Below are 25,119 nucleotides of genomic sequence, written 5' to 3' on the forward strand. Positions count from 1 at the left end.
ATAAATAAAAATGACTAAAATTGTACTGCCTGTTGCATGTTAACTGTGTCAGAAAATAATGTGCATTCAACAATATGCCGTATTTACATAGAAAAAGTTGTTTTGGCTCTTAACCTTGACCCAGTATGTGAATAAAACACCAGTATTTGCTCTGAAATACCTCACACCAAATACTGTTTTGATCATTTGCCCAACGGTATTTCGTTATGAATATTGTAGTGGAATACAATCACAGTAGTCTTTGATACTTCTTCTCATTTAAGAAATATATCCATACACCTTATAAATGCAATAGTTTATTGAAAAATTCCACAGCTCTGTGCTTCTCCTTTAAGAAAAGGATTTCAGTACATATAATAATATAATGCAAACCCTTACATGAAATCATCAGTGTCCTTTTAGTACACTACTCAATAAATATATAGATACGCTGAGCAGCTGAGAGCTTACTTTCAATCTTTTTGCTTTGCAGCTTGTCGTTACTGCATTAGAAGCATGGTAAATGATTTAGTGTTTCCCACATGGGCAATAAAGTATGTAACAATATTTATTATTTACATGTGCTCTTCACAAATGTTGTATTTGTTGCTAAAACACTTTCAGTTTGTGAGATTTATCCATTTATACATCTGATTATATTTGTGCAGTCAAGTAAGAAAAGAAATCAAAATATCGTCGATGATGGGAGATCACCCTGCAGGGACGAACAAATTCAGACTTTAATAATGCTTTATCCATACAAATATTTTTCTGTGCAAGCCCAAACAATCAACTGCCGCTTAAGTGAAATTATACAACAAAACCTTAGAACAATTTAGATCAGGTTTGGAAGATACAATTAGCAATAAAGCTCAGTTACAATTATTGTACTAAACAAACAAGATAAAAGACAAAAGATAGCACATTAGATCAGATTTCACATAAAAAAACAAAACAAATCAAAACATAAATTTACTTGAGAAACAAAATTGCATAATGTAATAAAACTCAATTTAAAACTAAATTTTCCCCTTGTTTTAAGCATAAATATAACAATCTCCATTCAGGTTTATATGAGGAAAAAATGGTTAAAAATCCTTCAAAAGTCTTCATATCTTACATTTTCTTCTCAAATAAGTGCATCTTTTTTACCTGAAAACAAGACTACAGTTCTGATTAAGAAAAAGATTAAGTGTGGGAGGCTCTCACACACACACACACACACTTTGCGCTTTAGAATGCACAAATAATAAGCGTATACAAATAAATTCTCTGACACATTTATTAATATTTGATTGATTGCTTTTACCTCACATAGGCCTGACAGCCATGCATTTGAAGATGGTTCCCGAAATTTCTTTAGTGCTTGCTCTTTAGGGGCTAAAAGGACATGTAGGCATGCAATACTCAGATCTTCTGCTCTTCGCTCTACACGATTCAGGAATAATCTTACAGATGCAGGTTCTCACTGACTGCCCCTTCTGCGCTTTTTTGTTTTCTTTTTTGCTACAACTTTTGCTTTATGCACAATGTATACTTTCTAGAAAAAAAGATGTAAACATAGACAAACCAACAATTCCACATTACATAAATGCACAAAAAAAAAAAAAAAATCCTAAAATGCACTTTTGAAACCCCCCCCCCAAAACATTACGTAGACTGGAAAAACAACAACAACACAATGCAACTTAAATGTTTTCAGTGGGCTCACGTTTCCAAGAAAGGGTCTTGCTGGAATCTGTAACATAAAATAAGGCCAGCCTATTTTTTTCTAACTATTTTAAAGATAGAGATAGGAAAACCAGTAAACTACGTTGAATAGACCAAATGCAGTGGGAAAGAAAATGCGGGCGTAAGAGTCTATCTTAGTGACACGGATGTGCAAACGGCCGTGCCGCCACGCTCCTGAGCGACAGTCCTCAAAGCAGCAGAAGAAGCTGGAGCAGTCCTTCCCATCCAGACACTCGTAGCCGTATTCCTCGTCCCGCTCCTGCATGTGGGTGGCGTTGTTCATCTGGATGGCGGTGGCTGAGCGCGGGCGAATGTCCACAGTGGGGGCCTGCTTTTAGAACAGAACACAAAATCAGCAAGAGTCCCATCAGATACACAGGACATCTCGACCAGCTGTCAGGGGCTGCGTTCAAACGTCTGCCAGTGGATGCTTTGCACCTAATATTGCAAGTAGAATGCATTAAAAGATGTGCAACTGCAATAGTTGGCTGTAAAACAGGCTTCTTGATTTTTCTTTCTTTCTTTAATACTTAAATAGCAAATTATGTATTTTGGCTTTTCATTATGCCTGTGTTTTATATTGTTGTGCATTGATTATATTACGCTAGTATATGCACCATGCAAAAATAAAGCATAACTGCATCATTTACTTATTAGAATGGCTCCCACTTTTTATTAAGTGGCGTTAACTCCTGTGTACATACATCAGAAAATAAGTGCGATGTACTTATTTTGTTCATATTGTACTGCAAAACACTTTTGCTGCTATTGAGGTGCGATACGGGTAAGTTTAGGGAAAGGTTGGGTAGATTAAGGGTGGGTTAAGGTGTAAGGGATGGGTCAACAGTGTAATTATAAATGTAATTACAGAAATTAATTAAAGATGTAATTACATGCAGGTATTTTTAAAATATACTGTAAGTACAAACATGTACACAATAAGTGCATTGTACCAAATTATTAATTTAAGTGTAAGTACATAGTAGTTAAGGCCACTTAATATAAAGTGGGACCCTAGAATGACGTCATCAGAATGACGAAGTCACTACAGCAACGTTTCCCATGTGAGACCACATGGCTCTGTCTAACATGGTACTAAGTGTCAACACAGAACAGCTAAATAATTAGGTATTAATATACTTTCAGTCTTATATCTTGGCCAGCAACTGCACTAAAATATAAGTCTAAAAATGCACTTGCAATACACAAATGTTATGAGACCCCCATGTAAATATTTCCCATCAAAAGCAAGAGAAATAGGATCATTGGGACATATCCACATTTCTGGATTCACAATCATTTTGCCCAGCACTAGAAGAGTGCTTCAAATCCCTTTGAAAAACGAAGCATGACCAGCTGTTCACGCTGGCTTCTCCGGGTGCACATTATGTAGCATTTAGGACAGAGCCACCTGAGGCTGTGCGGAAACGGGTCATGTGACTCGCTTCTCAAAGGGTTTCGCAGAAGCGTTTGGAAAGCACACGAGCACAAATAGCCTGCCATGTGGAAAGAAACAAATACAGTGGAATCCGCAGCTTTAACGGAATGAAATACGACAACCTTCAAAGAGAAAGTTCCTCTCCTGTCTTACATTATTTATCTACATTTATGATTTTATTTTTTATTAGAAATTGAAACAAACAAATACAAACAAACCAACAATAACAACAACAACATAAAATGGACATACAGTATAATGCAAAAAAGTCTGAAAGTGGAAAGAGAACAAATTACTGCAACCTCACACATATATATAACCTCACATTCAGGCTATACATTTTTTTACCAGTACGTGTGTTCCCTGGAAATCAAATCCACAACCTTTTGCGCTGCTAACGCAATGCTCTACCACTGAGCCACAGGAACAAGCATATATGAACAGGTTCACTGCATGTCGTAAAATACAGACTAGAAATGACTGCTCTAGTGCATTAATTTCAAATACGATCAAAAATGCAATCACATATAGTATAAACTATTAGGCCTGTCAGAATTTAGAGCTTGGAAAAATCAGGTCTCTAATCATATAAGGGCAAACAATCATTACCAAAGAACAAAAGACAAACATAATCATCTAAGGAGGAGACTGGTACTCTTCAACTCTGCAGAGATCAAAACGCTTCTTCAGCAAAAGCTTGTTGTCTTTTTATTTGAAGAGTTTTACTTCAGAGTGTGCCTTTGACTGGGAACCGAACTGTCGAATGTGGTTTGAAAATCATTACTCATTAATCTGCCTGACATTCTAAAATCCCAAATCAAATAAGACATTTCTGGCACCCCTTTAATCATCTGAAAGTGGAACGACCCATTTGCTGAGATCAGCCCTCCTCACGCTACGGATATGAGCGCCCTGCTGAGATGAAAATCTAAGGCTGCACTTCAAACCTGCTGCTGAAATGATTCAGATTAAGGACATCACTGCTCAGTGACACTGTTTGACAGAGGTGGTCCACGATGGCAAATCTGACCACATGTAGAGAAAAAGGTTCTAGCATGCACACTTATGTTCCAAAACCTAGTGAGCTGTCTCACTGTGTACCGCCTACTCAGGCGTAATGGAAACTCATTAGTGACTGATTAGAAACGCTCTTCATAGACAACCAACGATCACACTTAGCTGCATCTACAAATAGCTTTCCTCACATGAAGCACTCAAAGTGGATTCCTACAGCGTTAACAATAAAGCCTTAATTGCTAAGCTAACAACACAAAACTGTAGCAAGCACACATAATTCACATGCCTGCTAGACACTTTCTGGCTGCTTTTTGGCAGGTTTATTTCACTACAAAACTAATTTTACGCATTTAAACAGACTTTTACATAAAAGTTTTTTCTTGACTGGTTTGTTTGTGAATATATACACTACCTTTTTTCTTTACAATGAACTCAAAGCCTTAGAATTTCACCAAAGCGAGGTATCATCTTCACATTGGGAGCACACTAAGTCTAGAAATGCTGCCTAGGTAGCTTGCTAACTTGTGGAAGAGTGTTATTATTTGGAGTACTTTGAAGAACTCAACCTCGGATAGACTTTAAAGTTAGCAGCTAATCCCGACCCTAAAAAAAACCTAACACTTGCAGTTCTCAAATAGGCTAATCTTAGAAATAGAAATACTAGTAGTAAATAGAAATACTAGTAGTTAATACACTTTATAATATTGTTGTATTGGTAGTCGATAATGTGAATTGTTTTAGGAAGTGTACTCACAGGATTTCTCTTCTTCTTGTCTTTGTTTTTGCTGGGCTTGCGGTTGCTCACAAAGTAGTGGAGCGTTCCGTACTCAATCAGAGCGGCGAAAACAAAGATGAAGCACACTGATACGAAGAGGTCCATAGCCGTGACGTACGACACTTTGGGTAAGGACTTCCTAGCAATGGTACTCAAAGTGGTCATGGTAAGCACAGTCGTGATTCCTGGGGAGCAAAGTAAATAATACTCAAATAAGAACATGGAGATTTCAATGTCTGTTGCATATGGATTACTGAGGTTATATCTGTAATATGTATCTTTTACATAGCAAGGTCATGTTTGTAGTTTGGCTTTTATTTTCTCACTGTACAAAGACAAGGCCAAAAGCAATAATCACTTAAGAGTCAGAATAGGGCCAAACCCAAAGCCTCCATATCTTCAGCAGAGGATGCTAAAACCTGCACTGGGCCAGAGAAAGCAGATCTTTCCTGAAAGGAAGGAGGTTCCTCCAGAATTGACACAAAATCCAAACTCTTCAAAAGGCTTCTTGGTGGAGGCTCATTGATATAAAGGCATACAATTTGGCCTTGGGTGAATCCTGTGCTAGTGCATCCGAGCTCAGCAGTGCTCGAGGAGAAAACCAAACGGGACACTGAGTCATCTTGAGTGAACAGATCCAAACAGACCCAAGTCTGATTTGTGGAATTTCTGCTGTTGTAGAATTTCTGGCTCACAATCTGAGGATGAAGCCTCCACTCCCTGGGCTTCAGACCTTCTCCTTCCCACAACTCCAAACTTGCTACAGTGGTGTTGAAACCCGGGATGAAAAAAAGTTATTTGCCATGGAGTTCTTGCCCCTCGCTGAGATGGACAATTCACTAGCCAGACTCTACCAAACCCAACATCGGGCCCTCTTGAACTCCTCTGTGCCTGGAAGGAGGACTGGCAGATGCTGTGGAGAATGATGAGCCACAAAGGCAGGGCTGTAGACAAAGAGTCCATTGTTACTCACGTGCCACTCACCAAAAAGGGTCCACAGGATAAACCAGAGGCATTCGTGGTCTCATTCGAGAAGACAGCAGAGGCATGTGGGTGGCCGCATGCTCAGTGACAGGTGTGCCTCACCTGCTGGTGTCCGGAGTAGCATCTCAACAGCTAACCGTGCAGAACTTCCTGGATTATGAACCTCAAGCAGGTCATCCTGTGTGGTCCACACCCTAGAGCAAAAGCAGCAGTGCGTCCGTCGAACTGGGGAAAAACAGTCAGCCATTTGTGATGATCCAGCAGGTCTGTGACACCTGCCGATCTGGTGGTCCAGCTCATTGTTGAGCTTCCAAAAGATGTAGCCAAATGGGTCCAGTGCCACCGCTCGACGTGCCCCTTTTCTCCTCCTTTTCTCTTGCTTTACCTCTCCAGCCCTTCCCTCACTCCCTTACTCTTCTCAACCTCTCCCTCTACCCAGGTTGTGCAGTAGCATGCCTCCCTGACTGTTGCAATTGGGGGCGAGGCCTGACAACTTCCGAGGCTTCCCTAGTTCCCAAAACCACTGATCCAGGGAGGCGCACTGGCTGGAACAGTGGCTTCCACCTCTCCTTTTCCAGCTACCCTCTCTTTTCATCAGACTATTGCCACCTTCCTGCCACTATGGCAGTGGGGAAGCCAGGCTGGCCTGCCAGCAATTTGCGGACCCAGGTCATTTCCAGGATCGTTGTCCAGTCATGAAGGTAAAGACTGATGTGTACACAGGGATGTGGTGGACTACCCCCTGGTGCCTGTCTGCTTGTCTGGGGACAAAGGCATACAGTAAAGGTAGTGGTTAGTGCCTCTGGCAAACGCTAATTTTGGGGAAGGATTAGCTACAATTATTTGGGGAGTCTATGTGCAGATGCCTCTTTGGAAAAAAGTCAGGGACATGGTAGGTGAGGTTCAGATGTTCAGTACAGTTCAGTCCTTTTCAGTTCAGTACTTTTTTCCAAAGGAACTAGGAACTTGCCGGCAGCCATATCACCCTGTAGCCCAAGACTGGTCACCCACTGAAGCTAAGCTGGTCACCCACTTCTCTATTTCTGTTTTATCACGTGATAGAAAGTCCAAGGCCTTCTTAAGCCGTACGGCTGACTTATCTAATCTGCGGCCTGTTATGCATCAAACTAATATTGCTGTTGAAGAAGAGGTGTTAGACAGGCCAGCAGGGGTTCTCACCCTGTGGTCTGTGTGGGTCCTAATGCCTCAGTATAGTGATGGGGACACTATACTGTCAACAAGCACCGTCCTTTGGATGAGACGTTAAACCGAGGTCCTGACTCTCTGTGGTCATTAAAAATCCAAGGATGTCTTTCGAAAAGAGTAGAGGAGTGACCTCGGCATCCTGTCCAAATTTGCCCATTGGCCTCTGACCATCATGGCCTCCTAACAATGCCCATATCTGCTGATTGGCTTCATCACTCTGTCTTCTCTCCACCAATAAGCTGGTGTGAGGTGGGCATTCTGGGAGCAGGGCATGTCAAGTGTACCACCTCAACCTCCTTAAACAATGTAAGGAGGAGGTTCTGATTGCACTAATGATGGCAGTGAGTGCAGAGGATGATCTTGGGACAAAGGCGAATTCAAAGTGCAATTCTTTCCATTATGTCCACAATAGGATCACCTCTCACTCTCCTAGCTCACTTGCCAAACTGCAAGATGAATTTACAGATGTAGTCTCGCCAGTTGTATTAATCTCATACAGCAGCAATTTAAAATGAACCCTGGATTGGTGGTGCATCTACTTATTGCCTCAGTCCAAACAAAAGACTTCACTACTCTCTTTTGATTACACCCATTTGTGATGCTTCCATTCAGGATCTTCAGGACACCCACACTCACCACCTTAGACAGAATACTTAGACCAAACGCTGGATGTGCAGGACATCACCGTGTGGATCACCTGTTGGTATCTGGCACTACAGCCCTTTCGGTTCAAGGTGGGCCACGAGATGGGGGCACAGATGGCAGTAGCAGACTACCTCTCCAGGAATGGGGTGCTGCAGGCCGGACGGTTACTGGCTTGAGTAGGGAGGTCGGTATGTGGCAGAAAGGGTTTGGCTGAGTGAGGTTGGAAACTGGAGAGCAAGCAATCTGAACTGTGAGTGCTCCATTATGAGGCATCAGTGATGCAACACCTCGGTGGGCAGAGCTTGTGCCATCTGCCAATAAATTGTTGTAGACTGGTGTGTAACTGCCCATCATTTTGCACATCTAGAAGACTCAAATTACATATTCATTAAACAAAAATTAGGAGTTTAGCTCTGATATTTATCTTTTCGTTTCAACATAGCAGATCATTTAGGATTCTCAATGGTAAAACACTGAGGTCAGGAGTCACTGCAGGAAAGATAAACTGCTGAATAAGACAAGTGGCATTTATAGGTAAGACAAGATCAAAATAAATTATCTTAATTATTGTTTTCTAATTTTACATAATTTTTATTCTCAAGTAAATTTGTTTTAAGGATGTTTAGATTTACTGTATATAAAAAGACAGAAAAAATTGTGTTTCATAACACAAAGTTTGTTTTTCATGTAGAATGTAAACAGAGAGTCTTACCCAAAGAAGTTCTGGCTGGCACTGCATCCTTGTTGATCCAAAATGAAACCCAGGACAGAACAACGATCAAGGTACAGGGGATATATGTCTGGATGGTGAAATAACCCATTCTTCTGCTTAAGTCAAAGAAGACGGTCAGAACCACATAATCTCCTGGGGACAAAAAAAAATCATATTATAAACAAATGTACACACCTGCTCTCTCGTTATTATTTCAGTTTTCATTAAAAAATCCTTCAAAACCATCCCAGCACAGTCTGGGCATTCTATTAACCAACTTCATTCTATTAACCAAGGTGAACAACACTACTGAGTCACCATGTTTCCTTTAAATCAAAGGGATTTTAAGATCACAAGAAACAAATTCAGTCAAGTGTGCCCAAATGTTTGACTGGTAGGGAACCTTTGACTGAACGTGGAAAGACTGTCGGACACAGGGGCTGCTGTTACAGCAATTGACCCATCGGTAATGTAAGAGCCATCATTTAAATAATTAAAATTAACATAGTTAAACACCCCCCATGTTTATTCTGTAATGGTTTGCTCTGTTTATTATTGAACTGCCTTTAAGCACCTTTAAGGAAGGGCGCTCCCTTTAAGAAAGAAAGAAAGACGGAGCAACACAGTTTTTTGACCGGAGTTTTTTGTTGTTGTTGTTCATTGTACGAGAACATTCAGTAAACGGTTGAAATTTGAACGAAGACCCGAGTCAATTCTTTGTCTGAAAGACTATAGAAGCTTATTGCTACAACAGGTAAGCCCCGCCCCCCTTAGTTACTGTTGCTCACTCGGACAAACAAACGGAGTTGCTACTGTCTTACAATAACAGTTGTCAGTGTGAAAACCTTGTCCCAAGATGTTTTTGATACATTTTCGACACAGAAGGACTATCATTCAAGTGGGACTTAAATATGCCATGGAGGCATATATAAAATATTTCAAAATAAATATGTAAACATACGTGTCATGCATGTTGCGGTTGTTATCGCAATGACAACATCCCGGATCAACACTGTTCATGTACCACAGAGTAAAATTACATTAATTTACATTTAACCAGTTTAATATGGAGAGGCACTGAAATGTAGACCTTCGTTTATGTGTTTTTGACCTACACTGTACATGATGTGAGAACAGTTCGCTATTTATGCTTTTATGTTAGCATTGACTCACTTTAACTTTATACAGAGATCCCTTGCTGAAGCACAAGATGACATTAACGTTCTGCTTGAGCAGATGAGAATTGTAACTTAATGAGAGTATGGCAACCAGAAAATGAACATTTTCGTCTTCATTATGATTGGGGTTGAATGCTTAAGGACACTTTTGCTCTGTTTTGTTTGGGTTTAGGAAATGTAATAAAATAAATTATATTGCCCATCCTCTCAGGATACCAGGAATCAGTGTTACAAGTACCCCAGGTACATCGTTTTTTTCAAGTTTTGTAGCATAAACATCATCAAATCGATGCAAGCTTCGGATCTTCCAATGCTTCTCTATGGCGCTGAAACCTAAAGATGTCCGAGTTCCGCTCCCCGAGCAAATGATACTCGACTGCCATTGGCCCATCTGCGTTCGAGGGGAGGGGCTTACCGATAGGTCAATTCCAAGCAGCAGCTTTTCCACCATAAATCACAGGGCTCTTCAGCTGACAGGCTGTTTTGCGCCAGGGAATCATAGAATGGATGTAAAAGGACAATTTAAAGGTCAATTAAGCATACAGAATAACACAGGACTAAGTTGCAGGACTATGCCACTATTAGGTCTCCTCACACTGATACAACGCATTCCACACAGAAACACAACAGGAGGACATCCAAACACCGAGGTGTGATTGTAGCTGAAATGCATGGAGGACATGGGGGTGATTTCCAATGTTGACTCAACCCACCCTGTGGTGTATCAACATGGTTGTAGAGCCCAAGACCCAAGACCAGATCCAGCTGTGCATTGATTTGACTCATCTAAATAAGCGGGTGTGACAAGAAAGACATATCCTCCTAGCTGTAGAACAAGCATTCACAATATTTGCAAAAGCCAAGGTATTCACAAAACTGGATGCAACCTCAGGTTTCTGGCAAACTCCATTGTCAGTTGTCGCCTAATGGTTAGAGAGTTAGACTTGAAGGCTGCGGGTTCGATTCTCAGTACTGGCAGTACTGGGTACGTAATTCAGACACAATATCAAGAGCTCGTGTGAAGCACATATTCACAGAAGCAGAAAAGGGTAATGAGAGTATGTTAAAGTGTTTGTGGATGCTGTAATGTGAAGCTATCCAGCTACAGAAGCAAGGCTGAATGTGATAAAAGAATCAGAAGGCAAACTCCATCTGTGCTAAACTCATCCAGAATTATACTGGCCTGAAACAGAAAACCTGCCCATTGCTGGAGACCTGCTCCTCAGGGCCCAAAGAATTGTGTTTCCCCATGCATGAGGCAAGAGATCCTCAATAGTATACGCAAAGGACACCAAAGTATTGTCAAGTCCAGAAATTGGGCCTGTCAGTTTGTCTGGTGGCCAGGACTATCCTTGCATAATTCAAACCTCCCTGTTGAGAATAATTCATACCTCCTTGTCGAGGATTATTTTTCATGCTACAGTGAAGCCAGTGTTGGGTAGTAGCTAGCTACAAGTAGCGACGCTACTAACGTAACTACATTTTTTAGTAGCGTGACGGTAGCTCTTTAAAACAGTGTAGCTTTTCCAGTAGCGAACTACGGTTTCCAGCAAGTAGCAGTGTAGCGCAACCAAACGCTACATTTTTTTTTACATTTTGCGTTCTGACGAGTCACGAGCCTGTAAGGCATTGAAGCAGTGCAGCGTCTTTTTCTGACTCAATCACAAACTAAATTTGTTCATTACCGCCATCTGTTGTGATATCACGCATCTCGCGGCTTTACAGTCTGTCCATCAACAAAAGATTGACGATTTTGCAAAGGATGTACAGGAGTGAATATTTCACATGAATCAACTGTAATTTATGCAAAATAAAGATTAAAATGCGGTCAAAGATTTAAAGCACATACAGGAGGTAATTAACAGCCTTTTCAAACTGATTAATTTTCCTGCTTTATTGCACTCTATATCAAATGTCTATTTTACAATGATGAACCGTCATAATATAATCTGTCCCTCCACAGTTTTGTAGTGAACACTAATCGAACAGAAAATAAAATCGCAATATAGAATTATGCTTAGCATTTGGCAAAGGATGGTTGCGGCGGGATTCCACGCATAAGCGCGGCTGATGATTGACGTCTCAGAGCGGCTCCATTCACAGTCAGTAAATACCGCGTGTGCTGTGAGTTTAACCTGCTTATTTTACGACTCCTCCATATCAAGGTTAAGTTGCATATATTTTGTTCTTGCATTGATGTTACGTTTGTAGCAATTTTGCACTTTGAAAGTCAGTTCGATTTAATATAACTATATTTTATTATTGTGTGTATCGGATAGTTTAACAAATTTAAATGATTGGGACACTTTTTGTAATTGAAATGACTTGAAAATGTGTCCCAATCAACCTGAATTCAGCCTACATGAAATTATCATGCAATCATGATTGCATTACAATATGTTTTAAACCCCAAATATTTTACTTATAACGTCATTATTATTGTTCTATTAACAATTATTCAGTTATTTGTAATGTTAATTGTAAAATAATAATAATAATATTAATAATTAAAATTTTTTAAAAGTAGTTTCAATGTAGCTAGCTACTTTTTGATAGTAACTTGTAGTGTAGCTAGCTACTTTTTCAGAAGGGTAGCTTGAATGTAACTTAACTACTTTAATTTACGAGTAGCCTCTCGCACGACTGGATTTGTAGAAAAGATAAAAATTGATGCAAAAGCCATTTGCAATTGGGCTAGGGTTTACATGTAAACAAAAGAAGATTTGTTCTTACTAATAAGTGTTACATGTTACATATACTTAGTATTATAATAACAATAAATTATGCATAATTACATACAAGTCACCCTAAGCCAAACCCTAATCCTAACCCTAACCATATAGTAAGTACATATAATATTACTCAGTACTTAAATGTATAATTACACTGGAACAAGGACACCTTAAAATAAAGTGTGACCGTATCTTGCATGTTACTAGACAGATCTAATTGAGTGTAACATGTCTTCATGTGTTCTATAGTAAAAGGCTATCCTTTGCACAGTATATATGTCTAGCTAATGCAATAGTCGTGGTACAGGCTTTGTTTGTTGCTCTTCCTTATTGACTGCGGAATCTCTGCAGTTTTTCTATGTTTTTGATAATAATCTTACCTAGTGCACCTTTAAAGACCTCCCTTTTTAAAAAGTTAACGATGAGAGTGAGGTAACCTAATTGCACTTTTCTGACACAACACTTCCTTCCTTATTTCTCGCTTGCTGATGGAATCATTAGGGTACCTACACCTGCAGTGCTTCATAAATACTGAGCCTATTCTTTCTACTGACAGGGCACTTTTCTGATGGACTACTCCCAAATTATGCTTACCGTGGTTACCGTGGTCAATTTGTATTCAATACGACCTGCATTAGATGAAGCCCCAAAGCAACAGTCTGTCTTTTTTGTCTTTTTTCTTTGCTGTAAAAACACCCTAATTTAGCATACTCAGCAAAGTCAAAGTCAAGGACCATTACTGTCTGTGTTTACTAATAAGACACCACCCTAACGGCTCCCATGACCTGCTGTCAAAAACACCGGCTGAAAGTGTTTGATGGGTTTTGCAAGACTCATTAGAGGAGACATTCATCTTGGGGAAACATACTGATAACACTCAATCCCATTAACCCATGGCTCAACAAAGTATTGGCGATGAAAGAAGCATAGCCGGATAGCTTTCAAACGGTCTTTCTATAGCCAAAACTATGATTGCTGTATGTAATTTTATGATAAAAAGCTTTATTGACCATAACAAGTAACAGTAAAAAAACACTGCGTGAACAAACACACATGTACAAATAGAATCACCTCTGACCATTTTCAGAGTTTCCTCTTATTTAGACCAGTGGTTCTACACAGTAACCAAAAATACTTTGGAGTTTTGTTATGGGTTGTGGACCAGAGAAAAAAATGCTACATGCAAATGATATAGTGTAACTGGAAAACTTCTGTAACATTGAGGAGCAAGTGAAGGCATGCGGGGACATGGATTTAAGCCCAGGACATTTAATGAAATAAGCTAGATCAAATAATAAACCAAAAACACAAGGAACAAAGAATAGAAATACAGGCAAATCTCTATGGCGCTGAAACCTAAAGATGTCCGAGTTCCGCTCCCCGAGCAAATGATACTCGACTGCCATTGGCCCATCTGCGTTCGAGGGGAGGGGCTTACCGATAGGTCAATTCCAAGCAGCAGCTTTTCCACCATAAATCACAGGGCTCTTCAGCTGACAGGCTGTTTTGCGCCAGGGAATCATAGAATGGATGTAAAAGGACAATTTAAAGGTCAATTAAGCATACAGAATAACACAGGACTAAGTTGCAGGACTATGCCACTATTAGGTCTCCTCACACCGATACAACGCATTCCACACAGAAACACAACAGGAGGACATCCAAACACCGAGGTGTGATTGTAGCTGAAATGCATGGAGGACATGGGGGTGATTTCCAATGTTGACTCAACCCACCCTGTGGTGTATCAACATGGTTGTAGAGCCCAAGACCCAAGACCAGATCCAGCTGTGCATTGATTTGACTCATCTAAATAAGTGGGTGTGACAAGAAAGACATATCCTCCTAGCTGTAGAACAAGCATTCACAATATTTGCAAAAGCCAAGGTATTCACAAAACTGGATGCAACCTCAGGTTTCTGGCAAACTCCATTGTCAGTTGTGGCCTAATGGTTAGAGAGTTAGACTTGAAGGCTGCGGGTTCGATTCTCAGTACTGGCAGTACTGGGTACGTAATTCAGACACAATATCAAGAGCTCGTGTGAAGCACATATTCACAGAAGCAGAAAAGGGTAATGAGAGTATGTTAAAGTGTTTGTGGATGCTGTAATGTGAAGCTATCCAGCTACAGAAGCAAGGCTGAATGTGATAAAAGAATCAGAAGGCAAACTCCATCTGTGCTAAACTCATCCAGAATTATACTGGCCTGAAACAGAAAACCTGCCCATTGCTGGAGACCTGCTCCTCAGGGCCCAAAGAATTGTGTTTCCCCATGCATGAGGCAAGAGATCCTCAATAGTATACGCAAAGGACACCAAAGTATTGTCAAGTCCAGAAATTGGGCCTGTCAGTTTGTCTGGTGGCCAGGACTATCCTTGCATAATTCAAACCTCCCTGTTGAGAATAATTCATACCTCCTTGTCGAGGATTATTTTTCATGCTACAGTGAAGCCAGTGTTGGGTAGTAGCTAGCTACAAGTAGCGACGCTACTAACGTAACTACATTTTTTAGTAGCGTGACGGTAGCTCTTTAAAACAGTGTAGCTTTTCCAGTAGCGAACTACGGTTTCCAGCAAGTAGCAGTGTAGCGCAACCAAACGCTACATTTTTTTTTACATTTTGCGTTCTGACGAGTCACGAGCCTGTAAGGCATTGAAGCAGTGCAGCGTCTTTTTCTGACTCAATCACAAACTAAATTTGTTCATTACCGCCATCTGTTGTGATATCACGCATCTCGCGGCTTTACAGTCTGTCCATCAACAAAAGATTGACGATTTTGCAAAGGATGTACAGGAGTGAATATTTCACATGAATCAACTGTAATTTATGCAAAATAAAGATTAAAATGCGGTCAAAGATTTAAAGCACATACAGGAGGTAATTAACAGCCTTTTCAAACTGATTAATTTTCCTGCTTTATTGCACTCTATATCAAATGTCTATTTTACAATGATGAACCATCATAATATAATCTGTCCCTCCACAGTTTTGTAATGAACACTAATCGAACAGAAAATAAAATCGTAATATAGAATTATGCTTATCATTTGGCAAAGGATGGTTGCGGCGGGATTCCACGCATAAGCGCGGCTGATGATTGACGTCTCAGAGCGGCTCCATTCACAGTCAGTAAATACCGCGTGTGCTGTGAGTTTAACCTGCTTATTTTACGACTCCTCCATATCAAGGTTAAGTTGCATATATTTTGTTCTTGCATTGATGTTACGTTTGTAGCAATTTTGCACTTTGACAGTCAGTTCGATTGAACTATATAACTATATTTTATTATTGTGTGTATCGGATAGTTTACAAAATCAAATGATTGGGACACTTTTTATAATTGAAATTACTTGAAAATGTGCCCCAATCAACCTGAATTCAGCCTACATGAAATTATCATGCAATCATGATTGCATTACAATATGTTTTAATCCCCAAATATTTTACTCATAACTTCATTATAATTCTTCATTAACAATTATTCAGTTATTTGTAATGTCAATTGTAAAATAATAATAATAATATTAATAATTTAAAAAAATTGAAAGTAGTTTCAATGTAGCTAGCTACTTTCTGATAGTAACTTCTAGACAGATCTAATCGAGTGTAACATGTCTTCATGTGTTCTATAGTAAAAGGCTATCCTTTGCACAGCATATCTGTCTAGCTAATGCAATAGTCGTGGTACAGGCTTTGTTTGTTGCTCTTCCTTATTGACTGCGGAATCTCTGCAGTTTTTCTATGTTTTTGATAATAATCTTACATAGTGCACCTTTAAAGACCTCCCTTTTTAAAAAGTTAACGATGAGAGTGAGGTAACCTAATTGCACTTTTCTGACACAACACTTCCTTCCTTATTTCTCGCTTGCTGATGGAATCATTGGGGTACCTACACCCGCAGTGCTTCATAAATACTGAGCCTATTCTTTCTACTGACAGGGCACTTTTCTGATGGACTACTCCTAAATTATGCTTACCGTGGTCCACACATTTCAATTTTGTATTCATTACGACCCGCATTAGATGAAGCCCCTAAGCAACAGTCTGTCTTTTTTCTGCTGGCAAATTGCTGTAAAAACACCCTAATTTAGCATACTCAGCAAAGTCAAAGTCAAGGACCATTACTGTCTGTGTTTACTAATAAGGCATCACCCTAACGGCTCCCATGACCTGCTGTCAAAAACACCGGCTGAAAGTGTTTGATGGGTTTTGCAAGACTCATTAGAGGAGACATTCATCTTGGGGAAACATACTGATAACACTCAATCCCATTAACCCATGGCTCAACAAAGTATTGGCGATGAAAGAAGCATAGCCGGATAGCTTTCAAACGGTCTTTCTATAGCCAAAACTATGATTGCTGTATGTAATTTTATGATAAAAAGCTTTATTGACCATAACAAGTAACAGTAAAAAAACACTGCGTGAACAAACACACATGTACAAATAGAATCACCTCTGACCATTTTCAGAGTTTCCTCTTATTTAGACCAGTGGTTCTACACAGTAACCAAAAATACTTTGGAGTTTTGTTATGGGTTGTGGACCAGAGAAAAAAATGCTACATGCAAATGATATAGTGTAACTGGAAAACTTCTGTAACATTGAGGAGCAAGTGAAGGCATGCGGGGACATGGATTTAAGCCCAGGACATTTAATGAAATAAGCTAGATCAAATAATAAACCAAAAACACAAGGAACAAAGAATAGAAATACAGGCAAACAGGCAACCATTACATTCACCAACAGACAAAGCACAAGAGAAACACAAGGGCTATATATATATATACATACATATATACTGTATACACACACACACACAGGAGAACAAAACGACCAATGAGTTATTATGGGAATGAACAAGGTAGGGTTGTGGTCAATGAGTGACTATGGCAACCAATGAGGGTACATGTAACAACTTTTTCTTTTTTTTAAACTGTAACCACTTAATAATGAATATATATATATATATATCAAGTAAATAGAAGGATCTCAAGTATCAATGTGATAATGTGAGAAATAGAATTGTGATATATGATTGGTACAGCGGCAATTTCTGAAATATACTTTATGCATATAAATTAATAACAACAATAATGTAAAAAATAATACTTCTGCAAAACCATAATGTTACATAAAATCAGAATAATTATTCACGACCATCAGCACGAGGATGTTCTGTATCGTCTAATCTACAGTAAATTGCAAAGTAATCAAGGAGGGTAATATTAAGGAGAACATGTGGAAAAAGTATGAATTTTTTAGCCCTTGCGCATAACTGATGTTAAAGCTGCAGAGGCGGAATGTGTTTTTGAACTAAAAATGATTTCTTCCTGTTGCTGTTTCTTTCCAAATGAAATCTAGAAGAAGGTACAGGGAAGTGTATCTCTCTAAGTGTTCTCTGCTCAGATGCTGTGGATGTTTGACTGAAGAAGCTGCGTCATCTCCACTGCATTTATTTCATTCTCAACTCACGGACTTCAAAGCAGCCCAGTGCTTAGATTGTCCCTAATGAGAGCACAGCGCAGCACCTCAAAGGCTGAATCTGCCAGGAGATCTCATCTGACAGTCTGCTTGCCTGTAATGGAACAAATGGTGCACGAAAAAAAAAAAAAAGATGATATGAGATGTCTGCTTGCCTTTTATCTCTGCACAGTGGGAACATTCCCAGGCTTCTCATTGAGGGCAGCGTTTTTTATATCTCTCTTTTCCTTCTGTCTCTTTCATACATTGTTGAGACCTATATGCAAATCACAAGCAACCATGAACAGAAAGAAAGCTTGACAAAAGATGGTTAAAATAGCTTCAGCACAAGCCAGGGACCTATATTTACAAATATTGCTATGCACAAAATGGTCATTAAAATGTGTGTAATTTTGCATTTAGATATTTTTATTCAAAAATACTAAACTGAATGATTTTAGCAATGCAATAGCACAAATATCATTTGCAGCCAATATCTCATATTTTCCTAACATCTTGTAGGGTTCCCAACTCTATTTCTGGAGCCCCCCAACATTGCACATTTTGTAAGTCTCCCTAATTAAACACATGTGAATTGTTTTAATCCTTGTCCCTTAAATTTAGAAAAGAACGTAATAATGATTAAGCATTGCTGTAAAATTGCTTGGATTTTAAGGGCCTTTTTTTATTAGAATTTGGTTGACCTTCAAATGTGGAAAAACCTTATTTTTCCTCGGTTTTACATCTAAGCTCCGTGACAGTTACATAACTAGCTCTGTCAAGCTGTGTTGCAAACCCATCCAGACACCAAAGATCTCTTTTATTCTCCCCTTTTTAACTGGTTTTAAAGAGGCTTATCTTCACAGAACAATCAGGGTGCTGATGAACAAACTAATCCTGGATGTGCTGCTGGGGGAGAGAAAAATAATAATAATGTGCATTTCAAACAGACGTGATCTAATTAGTGAAAAGCAAAAGAGCTGCAGCTTTAGTCAGTGATAAACTACAGGCTCTCGTCTTATTCACAGAATATGTTACAGAAGCTGGGATACTGTGAAATGTTCTCTGAATCTTATATAGCAGTTTATATGCCAGAAAAAAGAAAAGAAAATTCTGTATTTTATGCACCTTCATGTCGTTCCAAACCTGTATGCTGTTGTTTTCTTTTACAGAAATATTTTCTTGGCCAATATTTATTTGTCTGTCAATTTAAGCTGTTATTAACTAACAATCTCCTTCTCCACTGAAAAAATAGAGGGAGAAAAAGTTTAGATATATCTGGCACAAAGCAGTCAGTGTCTGCAGTGTTTCTTCAATATTCTATTACAGAAGAAAAAAATCTCACAGTTAAAAGGTGTTGATGACGTCAGATGAGACGCACTGCTGATTGAACTGAGAGAAGCAGAGATGCAGGCACTGTCGCAGTGATTATCTTATTGCATAAGAAAGCGAGCAAAAGGCAGGGGTTTAGACTCAAATAAAAGTATTGGATTCTCACTCTGTCAAACAAAAAGCTGCATGGGGAGGGGGGATAATGAATAGAAAATCTGTGATTTAGACACTGGTTTATTTTGGTTGTAAATGTCACCACTTGCATAAATGTATACAAAAGAAGGACTGATGCACTGATAAGTGCATATCCAGGAAAATAATGTACTATTTAAATCTTCTGCTGAAATCGGGCAATATGAGGACTAGCAAAATATTAACTTTAATAAATATTATATTCAGTGCTGTTTATAGTAGTTTAATAATATCATCAGTCCTCTAGTCTGTTAACATTTTGTCACTCACGCACGCACACACACACACACACACACACACACACAACAACATAACTTTAAAATTTAATAAAATGAAAAAACCTGAAATGCCACTTTGACATTCAGTATTCAGACTTTTTGCTATAGGTCATCCAGGGTTAGATTCCAAGGGAACATGCATGCTGATAAAATATGTATACTTTGAATGCACTGCATGTCAGTTTGGATAAAGGTGTCTTATACTAAGTGTAGAAAAAGCACCTCCAACTCACTGTAATATTCTGCGCTTGAGTAAAAGGGTAAAACACTTTTCACCCGTTCCACCAGACATAAATCATAAGTCCTTTTACTTATTAAAGTAATAGGGATGCATGTGTTGATAGTAATTGCATGTGTAGTTCTGCAGTCAGACTTCGACTCACTGTTGCACTAAGTAGGCTGATTACATAAGAGGGGAGAATGGTTTCATGGCTTGCATATTCTTTCATTCGTCTGTCTTTATAAGTATAGTACTACCCATAATTTTCACTCTAAAACAATTATTTACCCAGTCTTATTTAAGTATAGGTTGCAGTTATTTTAAGTGAATGCTCAGGGACGGCCTAATTACCTGTAGGTACAGTTTAGTTCCCTGAGAAGGGAACGAGGCGCTGTGTCCCCTTGGCATGCTTCTGGCATGCCTGTGTGTGGCTTACTTCAGCCAATCAGAAGCTGACAATGTTTTGACGATGATTCTGCTAGACAGCCAAAAGTGATTAAATTATTTTCAGTTATAGGTATTTGGATCAAGTAACTATTTTGAGTTACTGGCAGAATCAGTCTCAGAGATCCAGCCAACACTTGTCCAACAAATGTTTAGTAATAATGTCTATAGACTATAGTAGGATATATTACTCTCTTGGCCATAGATAATAATATTCTAATTTTGACCAACATTATTTAAGAGCATGCAGCAACAATCGGCATGATTAGGGAAGTTTAAGCAGAATAAAGAATATAATCATGCAGTTTTGCCAAAATCTGCAATTCAGCGGCTCAACAGCCTGAATGAATCATCACTGTCCTAATTTTAACACATCTTGTGAAAAGAGGTGAGTAATTCTTAATGCATCAAATAATAAAACTAAGCCTGATACTTGCATGTCTCGCCCATCTGAAAGAGAGAGTCCTGTGTCAGTTTGTTGAGGCTCCAGTTGATGTTTGATGAGAGAGAGGGAGAACTGTTTTGATGCAGAAGATCTTTGATTAACGAAACAACTGCAGCCTGGAGAAGCTTAAAGGTTTGTGAGGCATCATCATCATCATCATCTTCATGTCAAGAAATTCTAATTCTCCCCTTTATGTTTTTAAGACAGTGATCTGCGGTGACTGCAGATCTAAACGAGATGAGATAAAAGCATGTATATCTTTTTCAAACTCTGAAAAGGCTAAAAAGCACTTAACCTTTGCTAAGAGTTTTAACTGCAAAAAACTAGTTTACCACTGCATTTATCTGCTCATCATATTTCAAAGTAGAATCAAATGCATCCCTTTTTGTTTTTCCTGAGCATTTAACATGGCCAAGATATCCAACATTTGATTTATGCTACCTGCTGTAGCTACAGGCCAAAACACTATTGCCGTAGTCTTACTCTCTTTAAAAATTGAAATCAAAAAGTTTAAGGGCATCCCAGCTTTCATATCCTACAGACACACGGAGGTAAGAGCTGAGATTAATGATGCCGCTTTGCCTAAAAGACACAGAAATTTGAGTGTAGTCAGGATAGCAATGAAACAATACTCTGTGTTTGTTAAAAATCAGTATAGAAGAGAATAAAATAGGGGCAAGAATAGAGCTTTGGGGGACCCCACAGGTCAAAACTGATTTTGTGAGGGGGAAAAAAAAACATCGACACAGACTGAAAAAGTTCTCTACTTCAGATAGGATTTGAATCAGCTGAGGGCAAAGTGCCCTGAAATAAACAGATAAGAATACATAAGTTAACGCACATAAAAGAGCAGATTCTTTTCTGGCACTGTGGTGCTTCCTAAACCCATAGTGAGAGATTTCAAACACACTACTGGATTCAAAAAAACTGGACAGAGAATTAGAAATTAGAAATTGGCCTAAAATTAGATAAGACTTTTCAACACGGGTCTAACATTCATGTACGTAATGGTTCTGTCAACAGGCTTGTTTATGGTAGATAGAATACATGATCCAATGTCATCAAGAGCCTGAGTGAAAAGGCTTACTGGAATAAAATCAAATTTAGATGTAATGGGTTTTAAATGCTGTCAGAAAACCTTGGAGCACTCATCACCTGTGCAATGGCATCTCAACAGTGAAGAGGCGCGGGAGGACTGGTCATGGTAGAAGTAAAGATGAACAAATGAAAATACAGACAAATTCTCAATGAAAACTCGGTCCAAAGCGCTCAGGACCTCAGACTGGGCCAGAGGTCCATCTTCCAACAGGACAAGTATCCTAAGCAAGCCAAGACAATGCAAAAGTGTTTTAGGGATGACTGTGAATATTGAGTGGCCCAGCCAGAGCCCGGATTTGAGAAACTCTGGAGAAACCTGAAAATGTCTGTCCAGTGGCAGCCCCCATCCAACCTGACACAGCTTCAAAGGATATGCAGAGAAAAATGGCAGAAAATCCCCAGATGATTAAAGCTTGTTGAATCATATCCAAAAAGACTTGAGGCGCTAATCACCGCTAGAGCTGAATTACAGGTCAGAATACTTATACTGTACAATCTGGTTATTTCAGCCTGGTTTCAGAGGGGTTTTGAACACTTTTTTAGCTGGTCAGGCTGGGAGATTGCAGTTTAGCCGTAATTCAGTGACTGATCTTTCTTAGGCACAACACTCTTTTTAAAACAGATGAATGACCAAACTACTGAAAAAATGTTAACTCAATAGCAGACATGTTCACAAGTCCCTAAGGTCCAAGTCCAATCCAAGTCTAAATCTTTGAGGTCTAAATCCAAGTCAAGTCTATTCTGTATTTAGCAATAGCCAAACAATTAGAATATAATAATTATATTTTTTATTAATATTAGTAGTAGTATACAGTAATATATTATACTGTAATACAACTGCAATGTAAAATAAATGTAATGAAAAATGAATATTTTATAATACATATATTATACAGTTTTACAATAGGCAAACTATACTTTTTTTGTCTTAATTTCTTCACTTGCTGATTCTTTTTTTTCATGCAGAAACTTGCAGTTTCAGTGAAAACAGGTTTACAAATGTGTCTCATCACAAATCTGGTTAAATACTGTAATAATCCAACTACAATAATTTTGGAAATCATGCAAATCTGAAAATAATGCGTAACTGTCGGCGTTGTGTGCAACTGAAGCCTTTCGCGATATGGTAAGCATTCTAAGCCACATCACGCTTTTGATTTTAGTTTGTTTGACAGATGCTTTGCCAAAGCAATAACTTCAAAGACAGTTTATGTTATTAAGAGAAGTGTAAAAACATCTTCCGTTCATTATGAAACTGTGGCGGCCGCCAGAGAAGGTGATTAAGGAAAAACACTGGATTGCATTTTTATGCATTTTTAAATTTTTTTGCAATTTAAATGACATGAATAATTTCACAAGGTAAGCCTATGCTATATTGTCGTATATTTGAACGTGTCTCAATAATGCAGACTCAGTGTGTTTAGAGAAGAATTGCTGTGCTATTTGCTGTTGCAGAACATACTGATAGAGAATGAATGAATAGAAAAATACGGTGTTTGATGCTGTGAAAGAGAGAATATAATTGGCAATGACTTGTCTTTTTGACGAGTCTCTGTTTTCAAGTCTAAAGGCCCGTTCACACCAAGCACGATAACTATAAAGATAACGATAAAGATATAGTTCTAAAAATCGTTCTCAATATTAAAGAACAGCACCACAGCTATAACGATAAAGGCACAGAGAAACGATATTGTTTGAATCATTTTCAAAACGATTTTTCCCAGCTGATGAACAATAAAAACATTGACAGCCAATCAGAATCAATCCTGCTATAACGAGCTCGAGAATTTAAAGCGGCAGATGAGCGTGCGCTTAGAATAAACAGACGATATCGTCCGCTGGTGTGGACGCTAATATCGTTATCTTTATAGTTATCGTTCTTGGTGTGAACAGGGCTCAAGTCTCAAGTAAATTTTTAAGTGTAGACTTAAGTGTGACTCGAGTCCAAGTCACAGTTTCCATCTCTGCTTAATAGTGTTGCTACTTTCAGACACCAGCTTTGTATTTTTGTCTTTATGTTGTAGCCTGACGAAAGGAAACTAATGTAGAAAATATTAGTCTGTATGGTGGTAAAAGGGCATTTCATATCTTCTGTAAATCTGGACCAATTAAGAGAGCTGGGAGATTAAAAATGTTTTATACTCATGCCCTCAAAAAGAGGCATGTTCATTCACCACCACTGCCTCCAGATTAGCACCGCCAGAGTCTCATCTGCAAACCGTGGGTGTCTGTAAATGGAGAAGGAAGTTGATGTGTCCCAGGGCATTCATGACTCGAGCCAAATCACACAGACCGATGCACACAGACAACAGCGCGACTGCGTGCCACAGCATCAGGTCACTCCGAGAATAGCTCTAATCCGAAAAAGGAAGCGTGTATCTACACTAACACCTTTCACAATCTTTTTAAAGCGATTCCCATGATGCAATAGGATGGCTGCAAACTGCTGACTGCCTCCACAAGCCAATCACCGCTCTCTCCTGTTATTTTTGTCATAGTCTCTTTCTCACTCAATTCATTATCTCACACCACCCTGCAATGTTTTCGGTACATCTTAAGCTACATGCTGGTAAATGGGATGTGGCTCTGTTTCACCACAGCTGTGATTCAGCCATAGGCCAATGCATTGATCTCCATGAAGTGAAGCATTAGATATACCCCAAATTAATTCTATCTCATGTTTAACCACTACAGAGACATCTGAGCCAGCGGCAAATGTCAGAAGGACTTGCTGAGATAAGGTTGTTCTCGGTGGATCGTCCGGTGATCGCTTGGTCCTCACAACTCTGAAAACACTGGAGCAAATTTTCAAATGGGTGCTGTATTTATAAATGTACCTCAGATTTCAGTGTACATTGTAAACAAATACATTCTTGCCTAGAGCTCTTAAAATGACATTTTGTGACAACAACACTACTATTTAAAAAATTCAATATACTGATGAAATATGCTTGTCAAGAACTAGTTTAACATATGTGACCCTGGAGCACAAAAGCAGTCTTAAGTCGCTGGGGTATATTTGTAGCATATTTGTAGACACATTGTATGGGTCAAAATTACCGATTTTTCTTTTATGCCAAAAATCATTAGGATATTAAGTTCCATGAAGATAATTTGAACAACTTTAAAGGCGATTTTCTCAGTATTTTGATTTTTTTGCACCCTCAGATTCCAGATTTTCAAATAGTTGTGTCTCGGCCAAATATTGTCCTATCCTAACAAACTTATTTATTCAGCTTTCAGAGCTTTT

At 38.9% G+C, this 25,119-nt stretch overlaps 1 protein-coding gene across 1 annotated transcript in view; it reads right to left on the reverse strand.

The window, feature by feature from the left end:
* Positions 1-1,630: 1,630 nt before the first annotated feature.
* LOC107757856 (gamma-aminobutyric acid receptor subunit gamma-2-like) overlaps positions 1,631-25,119 on the reverse strand; it is a 47,638-nt gene continuing 24,149 nt past the window's right edge. The window contains exons 8-10 of the mRNA XM_016575452.1: positions 8,488-8,640; positions 4,920-5,125; positions 1,631-2,041 (exon numbers count right to left, since the gene is read on the reverse strand). Of these exons, the coding sequence (XP_016430938.1) occupies positions 1,760-2,041; positions 4,920-5,125; positions 8,488-8,640 (641 nt within the window). The 3' untranslated portion in view covers positions 1,631-1,759. The remainder of the gene's footprint in view (positions 2,042-4,919; positions 5,126-8,487; positions 8,641-25,119) is intronic.

Source organism: Sinocyclocheilus rhinocerous, unplaced genomic scaffold, assembly GCF_001515625.1.
Source record: "Sinocyclocheilus rhinocerous isolate Xijiao unplaced genomic scaffold, SAMN03320098_v1.1 scaffold2338, whole genome shotgun sequence".
Lineage (NCBI taxonomy): Eukaryota > Metazoa > Chordata > Actinopteri > Cypriniformes > Cyprinidae > Sinocyclocheilus > Sinocyclocheilus rhinocerous.